The sequence below is a fragment of the Channa argus genome, chromosome 1 (assembly GCF_033026475.1).
Source record: "Channa argus isolate prfri chromosome 1, Channa argus male v1.0, whole genome shotgun sequence".
NCBI classification, from domain to species: domain Eukaryota; kingdom Metazoa; phylum Chordata; class Actinopteri; order Anabantiformes; family Channidae; genus Channa; species Channa argus.
In genome coordinates, this window is record NC_090197.1 from 49024875 (window position 1) to 49040849 (window position 15975).

Genomic DNA, 15975 nt, shown 5'->3' on the forward strand with positions numbered 1-15975 from the left:
CTCCCACATCCTCACCCATTCAGATCGTACTGGGCTCAATGTGCTGCTAGAGGTCACGGTGAGGGTTGAACCAAAGCATTTAACCGCTGACCCAGTCTCCCATCTGAGACGTAGCACAAAATACATGCTCCATGAAGCTGCATTACAAGGTGTGAGTATCTACAGCTGGCTGATTCCTTATAGTCTTGTAAAACATGCGAAATGATTGTCAAATAACTTTTAGTTTAAGTGAGGCAAATAAGACAGTGAAGATGATCAGTAATGTTCACCTATACTCTGCATGTGTTATGAAAAGTTCAGGCCATTTTCCAAACAAATCCGTCACTGAGGTCTAACCATTTTTCACCAGTCTTCACTCTTTCCCCCATTTGTGTTTGCCAGACAATTCAGCAACATTAACTCCAGTTACACTGAAAGGACAGCAAAGCACTCGAGGGAAATTCTTGCCAAAATTAAACAGGTGGCACATAATATAGAATGTAGCAATAAATCAGTCTAACCTCAGTTGTAAAGGAAGAGAAATGCAAGTGTTACATGTGCATCTATCCCTTTCTTTGTCTTTCTCAGTCACACTGGCATAAATACCCTGCTACACACACACACACACACACCGTCCAAATAATGTGTGGTGTGTTGTGGGGCTCCTAGCAGCACATTGTGTAATAGAAATTCTCTTCACCAAGGCTCTATTCTTCTCACCCAATGTTGGTGTTGATGGGTGCAGCCAGAGCTCTGAATTACCACTCTGACAGCCTCTTCCTCACTGTCGCTATTCATAGACCTCTCCAGCCAGACACACACACACACACACACACACACACACAGTAGACCATCTTTCTCCCTATTGTTTTTCATCACTGCTTGAAATACACTCCCCTCTGATAGACCATCTGTGGCATTAAAACCACACTAGACCCATGTGTGTGTGTGTTTAAGGATTTGAGCTAATTTGCTGAAAAAAAAAGAACCAGAAAACAGAACCAGAACGGAAGCAGGAACAAGCTTTGATAACTGCATTAATCTCTCCATCCTTCCCCTTTCTCTCAATCCTCACCCCCTCCCCTTCTTCAGCAGTAATCTGCATTTTCTTATTTCTTCACTTTCGTTTTACACAGTCACTCTTCTCGATCCTCCTTCCTTGACGCTCTAGTTTATCTTTTCTTCTTTATTTCACTCAACTGTTCATTTTCCCTTATTTCACGGCGGAATATGGCAGAGGCCAGTTCAGCTGTCCTTCGTTAAAACCCTCAACCCAAGGTTTTGTACAGCTTACATGCATATTTTGAATATTCCCCTGGATCAAAAACTACTCCTGTTAACAGTGCAAAACATTTCTACAATAAGGTGAAAGGAAACATACATAGAAGATTCTTTTAGCTCATTGTCTTTCTTTTTTGGAGTTAGCAACTTTGCAACACAAAACAAAGAAAAGTGATGTTTAACCTCTAATTCCACAATGTCAGTCTACAAGCTGATGTATTTAAGTTCTATAAAAACCCACAATGAAAACAAACAAAAACTCCTTGTTCACTATGCACTTGAATCACAGTCATTACAAATGGTTTTCCGCTGTGTTTCCACATATCCATAAAACAGCTGGGATGTTAGTCTAGTTATAATATACTGCCTATTTAGGGGACCACTGGCAATGCTATAAATAGGAGATGGTGTGACTATTATATTTCTCAGCCCTCCATCAGAAGTCCAAGCTCTGGCAGTATACAGCCACTGGCTGTGAGCAAATGTTGCAGCTGCTCTCGTTATCTGCAGTGGGTGAAGCCGTGGTTATGGAGATGGTTGTAGCTTAGACTGTTTCTGGTTGAGTTTACTATGAATCTCAACAGTAGCTTTACTTTGACAACTCTTCATTTCTCCTATTAACATTAGCTAAGAAAGCATTTGTAAGCCACATGTCTGATATCCTCTTCTTTCAGATTCGCATGACAAATGTTTTAATACATTACAATCCAGAAATAACTTCAACACGTCTTTTACTGCACATATGCACACAAAAAATCCCTGAAGGAAGTCAGTTATCATTCCCATAGCTACTGTAAGTAGGCCACCAACTACCTAAAGTACCAATAGGCCAATAAGTTTTCATTGATAAATGTGGCAATTTGTTGACATTTATCAGCTGTAGTGAGCGTAATCGCATTAAGAAGTGTAACTATGACCACAAAGGTCAAGTTCATAGCTAATGGTAATGACCTATTGGGATCTACATATGTATGGGCTGATAAGAAAAGATAATGGGCCTTTGAAACAGCCTAATAACAATCACAGTGACAGCAGCAGCCAAAGCTGTTATATGCCAGCCTGTATCCAGCACAATATAGCATCAGTCTATCGGAAACAGCCGCAGCAGAAGGTGGTAGGATCAGGGTTGACTAGCTCCACTAGCTGTTTATTTAGCTGCAATGAGGCTCATGGGCACCTGAACTAGAATCATACAGTCGTTGTGGATGTCTACTATATAGATGTTAGCTTTTCCTTATGGATCAGAAAGCAAAACAATTTAGTGATGCAAGAGACACCAAATTCCCACCGTGACCTAGTGACACAGCCTATGCTTACAGTATATACAATCCTAATGCACAATTCTGACATCAGTATGGTTTTTCCTGTTACTTTATAAATCCCATTTGAGTTTACCTTGTTTCGGAGAGATGGAGAATCTTCCCCACAAAACTGACAGTTGCAAATAGCATGACCTTTATAAATCCAGCAAAACATAAAGCTCTGTTAACATGTCTCCTATTCTTTACATGACCCTCAATTAAATACAAACACATCGAGGAGAGCGATTCAATTTGCAGACACCAATGACATGACACGTTTGACTCTGGCCTGGTGCATCTGTTTGATAAATACACCAAATGTTATAACGTCAGATAACGTCACAATAGATCATTGAAATTCTTAGTCAACTCAGCAGTGTTCTGTAAAATACAAATATATTATTGTGGATAGTGATTCAAGTTAGGGCAGTGTTGACTAATCCCAGGTCCTGGAGAGCCGCCGTCCTGCGTCCTGTTTTCCAACTGTTCCTTCATGCCCTATCCACTGCTGATTACCAGGATCATGTGTGCACATTCAATCAGAAGATGAAAGATACCAGTTCATTTTGTCTCACTTGTCTCACTCCACCCTCCAAGAGGGCATCTTCCCTGTTCTGATTGACTGAACACATCTGAATCAGGTAGTCAGCAGTGGGTAGTGAAGTGATAGTTGAAAAACAGGCTTGAATGAGTAACCTCAATCTACAGGGTCAGTAATTTGTGCCCTTCCAGTCTTTCTCTATTGTGGCATCCTCACTTGCAACAACTCCAGGTTAGACTTCTATTTTGTTTAATGCCTTTGTTTTACTTTCTTTTGATTATCTTTGGTAAAACAATAAAAAATTCATTTCCTCCACTCAGGGTGGGGTGAATAAGAGACAGAGGACTGAAAATGAAGTTTGTGTTAGCAGTATGTGTGTGTATGTGTTTGTGAGAGAGACAAGTCTGTAATCATATTTTTACAATTGATGTATTTGTGGACTATGCAAGTTAAGAGAACGAATCAGGACTCTGCCAGCCTTGTCTTTCTTCCCTCAATCAGCTAATCACAGTTGTGCAGCAATTTCTGCCTCCTGCATCCCAAATTCAGCCCTGTGTATTGTGTGTAAGAGTAGGTGGATGTGTGCTAACTGTCAAATCTCTGTCTATTGATAAACTAAAATAAGAATAGAAAATCATGGCTGTACGAACTCCAGCAGACTCAATCTTGAAGAAATCTTGAATAAAGCACTCTGGCAGAAAACAAAATGTACTGTGTGACATTCAAATAGTGCAGTCAAGACAAGACAGTGCTGCCACAGGCAAAGAGCCATGTGAGAGCTGCTTGTCTGCTAGCGACAATGCACAGTGAAGAAGTTTCTTCTTTGCATAACAGTCCAAGGCCTTAACAGATTAATCTCTGCAACAGTTACCACAATTAGCTAATTACTCAAAAGGCCTCTCTGTGTTCAACATGTGTACGTTGTTAGTGTATTTCTCAATTTTCTTTATTTGTAATTTCATTACATTTGTCAGCAGTGTGTGCTAAACTTCTGTGGGACATTTTGCTTCCACCTTTCATCAGTGAGTTCACCAGTTGTTCTATTATGAACCACTTTTGGTACTGTAGGTCTGGACCACTGCATACCAGGTCGTACAAGGACGCTTGCCCTTAATCATTCATCCAGTCCTTACAGTTTGGCCTATGCCACAGCCACTCAAATCCTTACACCTCCCTATTAATTCCTGCTTCCAACACATCAGTTGCACTTACTGTCTAATATCCGACCCTTTGACAGGTGCCACTGTAAGATAACCAGTGCTCATCACTTCACTTTTCAAGCAGAAATACCTGTAGAACACAATCACTACGCAAAAATTCTTGAAATCAACCACATCTTGCAAAAACTGTCATTATGCTTGAAATTTTATAAACAACCTATTAAGTCATAATTTTCTTTGTTGTAAAGATTCAAATATATTATACATCAGTTCATATATGCAGCACGGAAACTATACTATAGTATTTCCCACATTACCATTGTTATAATGGTGGACTTCTAATAATAAAAAAGTTGGCAACAGTATAGATTCCTTCCACCACAGCCTGCTGTGCAGCACTGTAGGGAAACCTTTTGCATCACTGAGCCTCTGAAATTATGGTTCAAAGAACAGCATGTATTATGCAGCTCATGGTAGGTGTAAAACTTCATCCTGTCTCTTTGTGCAGTGTTAGAAAAAGGTACAGCCGGACTTCACAAATTAAGAAACAAACAAAGATTTTCTATGCAGTCTCAGCTGCTTTTTATAATATATAAAATAATAATAATAAGAAATCAATTGGGTATTATGTAATAATTGCAGGGTAATATCTATCTCAGTAACGACAAGTTAATAAGGTAATTGTTCTGTAGAAATTATGTAAGGAGATAATGTTCATACCAAAAAAATAATAATGCAACATCATGTTGATTATTAAAGTAATAGCCAGGTAATACAGCAGCTTGGTTAAGCAATTGATGTAACAGGAGGCCAAAAACACATGGGTAATAATGTTGAAAACACCAAGAGCTGCGTAATAACCATAAAAGAGAGCTGTAAAATGCAAAACAGTCTGTTTCAGATATTACCATAGTGATTTGAGTTAAAATTCTTATAACATCAATTCTCTCTTTGACAAAATGTTATACTGCTATACCCTAGTATTGTCTACACTTAAAGGTATAAAGCTATGCCTAAAGTATATGCTATGCCTAAAGTATGCCTGATTTGTCCACACACTGTAAATATTTTTACATACCAATCATTTATTAAGGATAAGAAAAGACACAGTACAAGAGGTAAATTAAAGAAGCGAGAAATAAAAGGGCACATGAAGCACAAGAAGGCAAAGAACACAAGCATTGTTGTAGAGGACGGGCTTATTAAAGCTAAAAGTAGAGAGAATAGAGCATGAAGCTGAAGAAACGTTTTAGCCAAAAGAGAGTGGAATATAGGAAGAGTCAAAAGATATGAGGAAGCAATATTGAATTATGGATCCTACCAGTGGAAACAAATATTGCAAAAATAAACTCTTAACATATCATTGGTTAAAAAATAACAGCTATAATGTTGTCACAACAACCCAATTTGGGTAATTTTAGCAACTAGCACAATTTGATTGGGTTTCAAAAATCATCAAATAAAAAATCCTCGACTATTATTGACTATGAAGAGTGGTCCAATATTTGCAGAATCTTAAAATGTTTGAATCAAAAAGTTACTTATAAACATTTTTTAAAATACTGATTCTCATTACTCGTTCACGCGAATGATAAAATGCTTTATTGTTAAAAAATAATACATATAAATACATTTTAGCTAAACTATAAACCACAGGAGCAAAGTTCAAACAACGAAATCAAACAGCTTATACAACATTAGATTGTGTGTTGCATTAAATGTACTAAATAATTAGCTGTAGCCAAATGAAAAGACAAATGTGCTTATAGATGGAACTTTGCACCCATTTTCCATTTTTTTTGGGAATGTTCTATGTTAATATTTTTAAAACCAACAAGTAATTTTCAATAATGTGGAGATTAGAAAGCACAGAAACATTTGATACTGTTGCACTCAATGTGCTATACAGCAATTATGGTTGCAAAATTACTGCTCAAATTTAAAAACTATTTTAAAGACAGGAATAAAAAAAAGAAGGTTTTAATTTTTAATCTGTCAGTTTTTTGACAAACACACTGAAGTTGATCAGCTTTCAAAGCCTGTGTAATATGTTTACACATTCTCATACCACAGCATCAGATAATGATGCCTCCCAAGGCATCAAATACTGATGTTTAATATGTCCTTTGGCATCTCACATGGATGCTATCGGTACTCTTTAGCACCACTATTGGACAATTTTACGAAAGGATTGTGCCTGCCTGTCAAATGTCTCGTGATGAAATACTTTCTTACAGTTATGAAACATCACACTTTATGAACAAACACACCTGCGTTAGATTTAGGCACCAAAAATTATGTTGTAAAAAAAATTAGAAACATAAGGTATTTTAACAATGTTAAATACTGGTATTGCTGCCAAGCTGAGTGGACTTTCAGAACTAGAGGATCCGAAATAAAACTAGCAAGCTCTGTTATAGCTTGTAACTTTATATGAACTCTGCTGTGGCCTATGAGGGGGAAGTAACAAACCTCATCACAACCAATGATAGCTACCGAACAAGTGATAAGACCATCATCAGGCCTTGGTGATGACACATAAAGAGTTTTCTTCGTAGCACTTTCCATTTCCACTCATGCTGTGTTTACATCAATTGGGATGTGCGGTAGAGATGGGAAAGATTTCCACATTTGCAACTTGAAAGTGTTTACACCATCTGACAACTCTAAATTGCTGCGTGATTGTACAGAACTGTGAGGGTTTAAAATAATGTGCAATATAGAGCAACTGTATATGCATTAAAGTTCACTCAGCAGATGTTTGGTAATATGGAAAATCTTTTTTTTTATTAGTCTTTTTATGCAGTTCTGCCTGATTAAGCAGAAATGAAAACTATTTACGAAGAGAAAAGTAGTAATTGAGTTAATTACCTTGTGGTTATAAAGGCATAATCTTACAGAAACTAATCAGAAATATTTTTGATATATTTCTTCTGATTGGCCAAAAGGTAGACTGGTATCACTGGTGACCACACAAGGGCTTCACTACAAGTGAAAAAAATAAAAATATAAAAAATAAATTTCTAAAAAAAAGGAATGTGGTGGGAAATGTGAGAAAAATTGATATATGGAGATGAGCCCATGTGTGAAGCAGACCCAGAGCTGCAGGAGATGGAGTCACAGAGGAGGCAAGTGTGGAGGGGAGATTAGAGGGTAAGTGTGGGAGAAATGGGAGGCTGGGTGTGGTAGAGGGGGAAGCTTGCAGTTACAGAAGCCCATAATTGTTCTTCATGCCTGGGTCTCCTGCGAGTTACTGCATGGTTTGTTCCCACATGGCGCTGAAGTGTGTGTAAGTGAGATATACAGTTCAATTTGAAACCCAGAAATAGCTCAGAGACTGAAAGAACGACTTTCAAAGCCACATGCTAAGTGTATATTCGCGTGCGTATTCTGCTCTTACACTATAAGCCATGTTTTCTGTATGTACACTGATTCCTCAACTAGAAGTGTAGAACTGCATGTATCCATCTTCTGAGTATGTGTAACTGAGAAAGGGAAATAAATGTGTGTCTAGTCTCATTCATTGCGAGATAAGCTAGAGGTCAAAAGTCTTGCTTGATGGACCTCTACAGCATTTCAAACTCAAGGCTGCTTTTTGAAAAATGTTTAATTCAACCAGACTTACTCATTCCGTACGAGACTAATTGGTGAAGGACTGAGAGCAGGGATGGCAAATGGATAAAGACAAATTTCTGGAAATTACACTCAGTACAGTTAATACTGTTCAGACAAAAAGCCTCTATAGAAAATGGAGACTATGCCCAATGGATTGCGTCATGTTGGCGACTGTGGCGCAGGAAGGTAAAGCTGTCGTCTACCAATCTCGCAGTTGTTGGTTCGATCCCCGGCTCCTCCAGTCACATGTCGAAGTGTCCTTGACCCCCAACTTAGTTTCTCCCAGTGAGCGTTGGCCAGCTGCATAGCAGCTCCCCCATCAGTCTATGAGTGTGTGTGTGTGTGAAGGGTGAATAAGAAGGAGTGTTGAGCACTTTGAGTGCCAATAGGTAGAAAAGCGCTATAAGTGCAGACCATTTACAATGCTTGGTTTTTTTTCCCTTTGTTGTTCATATTTCTCCCTTAGACATCACTCTGGTTTTCACATTGATGCATCATTTTTTTGAACAATCAATCTCACAGGACACATTTGGGTAACACACACCACCTCTCAGTAACATGTTCCAATACTTTTGTTTTGTCAAATTTAGGCGATTTTTTGCAAAAGGTAATTTGTTCATAGTTATTCAAAGGATAATTTTTCTTGTAATTTTATTTTTATAATTTTCAATTTCTAAATTACTGTTTTTAGCCATTTTTTTAAAGTTCTGAACTTTGATTTCATATTCATACTTTGATCTTAAATTCAAATGTCAGCATACAGTAAAGACAAATTAATAATACAATACTTAGCCAAAAAAAAGTGTTTAACTAAGGAAATAGATTAGAGCCTTTGATTGGATTATTTATTTACTTATTTATTTTGTGATTTCGGCTTATAATGAGTCAGTGAACTCACAGGTGGACATTTGTCCGCATGTTGATTTGGCACAGTTTTTACACCGGATGCCCTTCCTGACGCAACCCTCCCCAATTTTTATCGGGCTTGGTACCGGCACTGCATAGCTGAGGAGGGGAATGGGTCATTGGGGGTTCACTGTCTTGCCCAGAGACATTTTGACATGATTGCAGGGCGCAAACATTGGTTAATTACTACAGTAAAACATTGCAACTTGCTTTTCAAAGCTGAATGATGCAAGCAATTCTTCCATCAATTGATTTTTTTTTTTTCTTGATGACATGTGCATTGGGCTGAAATTGTGAAAGATTGGTTCAGTGAACCTCTGACATAATTTTCACACATGGTTTTGGCACCTTAACCCCACTAAGAATCTTTTTGTTGCGCTGGAGAAAATCCTTAATGCAATTCTACAGGGAAATAAATGTGACAATGCATAAGCTCATCAAAATGATGCCACAGTAAATGTGTGATGTAATCAAAGTTAAGGGTGGTCCAACAAAATATTAAATGGTCTGCACTTATATAGCGCTTTTCTACCTATCGGCACTCAAAGCACTTTACACTGCTTCTTATTCACCCATTCACACTCACAATCACACACACACTCAAACACTGATGGGGGAGCAACTAAGTTGGGGTTCAGTGTCTTGCTCAAGGACACTTCGACATGTGACCGGAGGCGCTGGGGATTGAACCAACAACTCTGAGATTGGTGGACAACCGCTCTACCTTCCTGTGGCACAGTTGCCCCACAGTCTGTATAGTGTATATATGATATCTATCTTACTCAATGTGAACAAAACATATTACACCTCTCGTATTTAGTGTATTTATTCTTTGTATCTGAGATATTCCTATATTCCATTACTACACCTCTCACTCACAGCTTTTAAGATAGGCCCCCACTCTCCTTTGAAAGACGATGGTCACATTCTTTAAATAGAATAGAGTCTCTGACTGTGTGCTGTGATATGATCCTCAGAGAATGAGTGTGCATGTAAAAGACACTTGACATATAAATGTGCCTGTGTATTTGCGTCAAGGAAGTCCCCACAGATTCCCTCTGTCGCATCCTGCCTGCTGTGATAAGCAGATGATGAAAGAGTGTGTGTGTGTGTGTGTGTGTGTGTGTGTGTGTGTGTGTGTGTGTGTTACCTGAACCTGTTTTATGTTGTTAGATGAGGGGAGAGGGTTGGAAACCATTGGCCCAAAGATGCCTAGTTCATCAGTGATTGGTGCAGCACAATTTGAGCCCTTCACATCACCCTCTGGAGCATCTAAGGAAAAGGTAGAACGGTTATATTATTGCCAGAAACATATGTATTTTTTACTTTTAGTATTTTACTTGTCATCTATAGAGTTTTTTTATTCAAATACTAATTTGCTTAATTTAAAAAAATCGCACTGTTTTGAGTTTCATGACCTCAGGTTTTTTATAATGTGCAAATTAAAATAGTGCACAAAAACATTCATAGACAGAAACATTTAGAACACACAATAACAAATTAATACATATAGAAAAACAAAGTGAAGACACTGACACAAACAGGAAACTATAATTTAGTTCAATTAGTTTCTTTGACAGGGACATCACACATTGCTCAACATTACTGCCGGTCAAGGCAGATGGCCGCCCACCCTGAGCCTGGTTCTGCTGGAGGGAGTTTTTCCTCTCCACTGTTGCCTATGGCTTGCTCCAGGGGGAATTGTTGGGTTTTCCGTATACATTTTTATAATCTTAAATTTATTCTGTAAAGTGCCTAGAGATGACTTCGTTGTGAATTGGTGCAATATAAATAAAGCTAAATTGAATTCAATTGATTTAATGTGCCAGGGTTAGGCAAAATGCTAGATGTTATTTAATGTAGTTTGATCTTTAAACATAGCCTCGATAATATACTGTATTTCCAAAGCTCCTCACACAACTTCATTTCCAATGTCAACATCTATATATTACAGCATCTTCAAGAAATTTCTTGAAGAACTGTGTGCTCTTGCAAACAGGTTTGTGCCTTAGTAATAATTTAGTCTATAAGCTGACATTAAGTCTATTTGCTGACATTTACTTTTAGGGGTATTGGTTCCCCTAGAGAAAAGAAGTAGGGGCAGAATTATTTATCCAACCTCAATCCAGTGCTAAATGTGTGGATTTAAAAGCCTGTTTCTCCGCAGACTTGCAGAGAGCAAACATACCCAACAACAGTTTTAATTTGGCGTTAATTGAAGTCCTGACATTAACATTAGGCAGTAAGAGCTGACAGACCTGCTGTTGATACTTTAAGCAGAAGCGACAAACAGCTCAGCTAAATTGGGAAACATTAGGGTGAACACTCACAGGCTCTAGCTCAGGTCCACGTGGTCTTTGTGAATATGTAAAGTTTGCAAACAAGCTGAACTAACTGATTGGGAGAGAAGCTTTAAAAAAGCTATCTGAAGCACTATGTTAGAAATCTAGAACTTGAGAAATGTATTTTGAGAAGGCACATTTACTATTTAAAAGGCACATTCTGTCTTACAGAACAAATTAGCTTTAAAAGTGAAACAAATATTATTTGTTTTTCCAAATGCTCCTACATTCTGCAGGTAGACTGAACCAGTCCTAATTTGTTATTAGTGGTCAGTGTTAGGCAGTAAAGAGTTGCTAGTAACAAATTACGGGAATATTATTACTTTCTTTGGGGAGTAAAATTTTTCTAAATGGTAATATTATTACAAGAAAGCTAAAGCTGCGATGGAGGATCACAGACAGAGTTGCATACTTATATCAGCTAGAAATTTCATTATTTTGAGTTGATCTCTGCAGAAAAAACAGACAACATGCCTCCAAAGAAAAGAGAAGTGACAAGCTAAAATATAAAGAACGACTATGAATTAATGATATTCAATTTAAAAGACCACACTCATTAGTGGATTAGTGCATAAGAGTCTGAACGCTACCAATAAACAAAGTTTAATACCCCTGTAGTCTGTGTATGCAAATACCAGGTACCTCACGATGAGATATTTAGTTGAACTTATAATTGTAAACTGTAGAAGTACACCAACAAAGTGTTTTTCTTATGTTGGTAAAAAATGTAATCCAGTTGAAATGAATGCTACACTGCCTACAAAGATTTGTGGCTTACGTCTTTAGGATACAGGGTTGACAGCAGACAACATTAAAACTAGGGCTGGGCGATATGGCCATAAATATAACTGGCTTCTTTTTTTTTCTAGGTAACTGCATATAGTGCTATTAACACTTGTAAAGCTCAGGGGGCCTACATTTCCTCACCGCAACAGGACAGCAGTGCAACATCTTGCGAACAGGTGGATAATTCTAAGGCTTCCATGGAGACATGGTGACTTTCTTTCAATGTGAAGCCCACAACCAAAGACAGAAAGAGGAGCTGAGGTCTGACATTTTCATATTACAGCGAAAACATGTCTACCTTTCTTTGTTTAGTTTTTTTTTTCCCCCATCATGTTGAGTAGCCAAGCCAACACACATGCACATCTCTCCAAGAGAAGAGTAGTACTCTGGTAGTACTGGTAGTACTGGTTTCACGTAACAGCAGAGGATGTAATAATTTTGTGATTTAGGCTTTTTTCACATCATTCGAAAACACAAAGCCCTAACTAAAACAGTAACACCGAAAGCTTTTTGGATCAGAAAGTTATAAGTTACCCTTTGAACCAAAACAGTTGGACATTTAAAGTTACATGAAGAAACATTAAGAAGAACAAATGTTATTGGTCGAGAGAGAACAGATGTGTTCGTCACACTGAATCAAGTCTTTCAGTATTAAAATTAACAAATAAGCAAAACCAAGTAGCTAAACAATAGCTTCCTTCTGTTCGTGACAATCACGGATCGTTTGATTGACTGGTACCAATAACCTTCATTCATTAGGTTGGTTTACAGAAGGTTACGATTAAAGTTAGCCAATCAGAGGGTTGGGTCATCCCAGGTTCAAGTGGGGTTCCACCTTAATCGGAGGACCGATAGATTTCAATAACATTTGAATATGTTGTCTTTTTAGAGATAGAGAAGATAAAGGAATGTTTGTGAAAATTGCATTAGAAAATTAGAAAAACAAATTCTCATTTTTATGGCTCAAGTAATCAAGTAACCCAGGAAATATTTGTACATTTTCACAAGGTGTCTGCAAAACTCCTTATGATCCAAAGCCAGAACAGCAGTGAAAAGCTAATTCCAGACATTTTTAAATGAAGCTCATCCATCTAACCAATCTACAAAATTGAATTATTTCTCCTTGGGAATTAGAGCACCCTCTTTGACTAGAATTTCATAAGGAGAACTTCCTGAAGCACTTGGCAGATTGTAGCAGATCATACAGGTGCAGAGCAGGGAGAGGGAGGGCTGTGGAGTGCAAAGTGGATCAATTCTGACTCTCATGGTAGTGCTAGCTTCTGTTGCCTATTGGAGCTTTAAGGAAACTGGGAACATATAAAGGCAGCCAAAAATTTGTAAATAATAAACAAAAAAGACATTAAATACAGCTAAACAAACTGAATTCAGCAAATCCCTCTAGTTGACCCAACTGAATGACACAATTGACCTATGGGCAAACCATTGCAAGGGATATAATATAATAGCCTAACTTAAATGAATGCAAATAAACACCTGACAGTTCTAATATTTCAACGCTAGTTATGGGGAAAAAAAAACAAAACCTAAAATACTGTTGACAATGCATCAAAATACAGCAACCAAATAAAAGTGTGTTTAAAATTTACTAGCAGAGACAGTGTGAAAGGAGAAGAAGAGGCAGTCAGGGAGAGAAGACGGAGAATCTGAAAGGAGAAAGAGGGTCAACTGAGTGTGTGTGAGAATGAGCGAGCCAGCAGCGGAGGTCATTTATATAACCACAGTGATGAAACATCCATAATTTAGCTCTTTTAAAGTGTGAACAAGACTGAGCTCCTTTAACCAGACAGCAGGGTACAAGGAAACCCATTTACGGTGAGCAGGCCAGAAAGCCCACTTGACATGCTTTAAAACCACTTAATAAAACTAATTTTCTAAGAATTACTGTAACATTTTCCACCCTAATGTTTGAACTATTGATTATTGCCTTCTGTCCAGCTTAGTGGAGCCTTCGTGTCATTTGTGAGCTTGGCTTTTTTTTTGGAGTGTTAAAAATCACTTTTTAAATTGCTGCTTTCAATAAGTAGCTTAGTTAGTCATCCACAAACCACAGGGTCAGTAGTTCAACTCTCGGGCCCTCCTGGTTATGTACTGAAGTGTCCTTGGGCGAGACACCGATTGGTGTGTGTGAATGGGTGAATGGGAAGCAGCACTGTAAAGCGATACATAAAGAGATCATTTACCATCTCTTTCTGCTACACTCTGTGTGTGTGGGAGATGCATAAATCTCCTTTAGGAATCCAATTACAAACCAACTTTTAGCGATTGGACTCTTGTAGAAAAAACATGTTAGTCTAGTCCACAATGTTAACAGTGCTATCTAATGTTAGCTCCATACCCTTGGTAAAGCAACAGCAGCGTGAAAATCATGCAGTGGCAGCATCAAGGTTAGCTACGGATGGGGATGGGCTGTTGGGGGTTTACAGCGACATGTGGTCGGGTCGTGAACCTCCGACACCTATGATCGGTAGGCGGCCACTCTACCTATGGAGCCACTGCCATCCCTTAAAAAAGGTGACAATGGAAAAACTCAATAACTGAAGCTAATATTATATGATACACATGGACACGTATCTGTGTAGGGTTTAAAATGTGGCATTGGTTACAGTAACAGGTTTGCAGCTTTTTGATTAAAACTACATCCCAGCACTGTCTGATCAGGTGAAGCAGCAGACTGACACACTACTTCCTACTGTTCCCTGTGGCTGAAAACATCTTAGTTTGGTTTTTGCTGTTTTGCCTGACTTTTTAATTGTCAATTCACCAGGGTTTGGAGAAGTATTTGAATATTTTACTAAAGTAATAGTATCACTAATTTACCATAGTGTGGAAAATAGAAAAATAATACTTAAAGCACTTTACTAAATGTATTGCAGAATAATCCATATCAGAATGATATATGTGATATTACTCGAGGACATCAATCCACAATCACAGTATATCTATATAATGACCAATAATAAAATATAAGCTGATTAATATTTTGTGTTAAGACTCTGTCAAATGAATGTAGAAGAGTAAATTGTACAATTTCAATGTAGTTGAGCGGAATGGAAATACTATAAGCACTTCAAAACTGTAGTTAAGTGTAGTATTGAGTACTAACTGTGGTTTCAACACTGCAAAATGCAGTCACCTTATAAAATATGCAGTTTGATAAATCAAAATGGATATAAGCTGAATTGAATCAAACTGGTCCTGAACTGTAGTGTATTATATTGTTACCAATGTAGCTGGACTGATTTTTTATTGCGTTGTTGGCAATTTTATCATAATTCCTATTGCATAGTTTGAGAGGTAGATTAACACTTCTAATCTGATTATGATTATTAGGGCGGACAAGAATAACCGGCGAGTTTTATTGTTAATATTGTTACATATTGAAATAGAAGACAGAAAACGTGTTTTTCATGTGCATCAATGACCCCCGTCCAAACTTCCCTTTCCAAAAAGTAATTCACCTATCACCATGGAAATGAGCTGCAGTGATTTTATCATTATCACTGCCATGGCGGGCAGTTTGCCCATCATCCCTTATTATGGGATGGAACCACTTCTTGAGAACACTCAGCTTCACCATGGAAACAGACTGACAGTACAGGCTGCTGGGGTGTGTTTTATAATCATCCTAAACCCTTTTGCTCCAAGTACATATGTACAGGTACATGCACACGCAAACGCACGCACACAGACACACAGACACACAGACACACACACACACACACACACAAAAGCAATAAATCAATTTCCTCATTCAACTCTATGGGGCTGGCACACTGAGGACTTTGCCACCACCACAAGGAGTAAAAGCATCTACAACATTTCCACTCATTAAGCTCTGCATTTATTTTTTAGCAACATCCCAATCAGATTTTGCACAACTACATGTGAAAACGTTGCATGATTGTGCTATGTTCCAGGCTCGGTCAAAAAATATTCTAAAGTACAACAGCCAAAATCCAAAAACATATCTTAAATTAAGCTACTTTATCCCAAAACACATTCACAACTAGAGCATGAAATGAAGCTTTCCCCAATTCCCTGTG

General features: G+C 38.0%; 2 protein-coding genes across 12 annotated transcripts in view; one reads left to right on the top strand and one right to left on the bottom strand.

Annotated features, from left to right (window-relative positions):
- The window catches only part of b3gat2 (beta-1,3-glucuronyltransferase 2 (glucuronosyltransferase S)), a 91554-nt gene that overhangs the window by 69527 nt on the left and 6052 nt on the right, over window positions 1–15975 (top strand). The window lies entirely within an intron of this gene.
- smap1 (small ArfGAP 1) overlaps window positions 1–15975 on the bottom strand; it is a 117386-nt gene that overhangs the window by 10466 nt on the left and 90945 nt on the right. For 10 of the 11 annotated variants that reach the window (XM_067528932.1, XM_067528911.1, XM_067528922.1 and 7 more), the window contains one exon: window positions 9934–10055. In XM_067528932.1, the coding sequence (XP_067385033.1) occupies window positions 9934–10055 (122 nt within the window). The remainder of the gene's footprint in view (window positions 1–9933; window positions 10056–15975) is intronic. The other variant, XM_067528942.1, reaches the window with a different exon arrangement.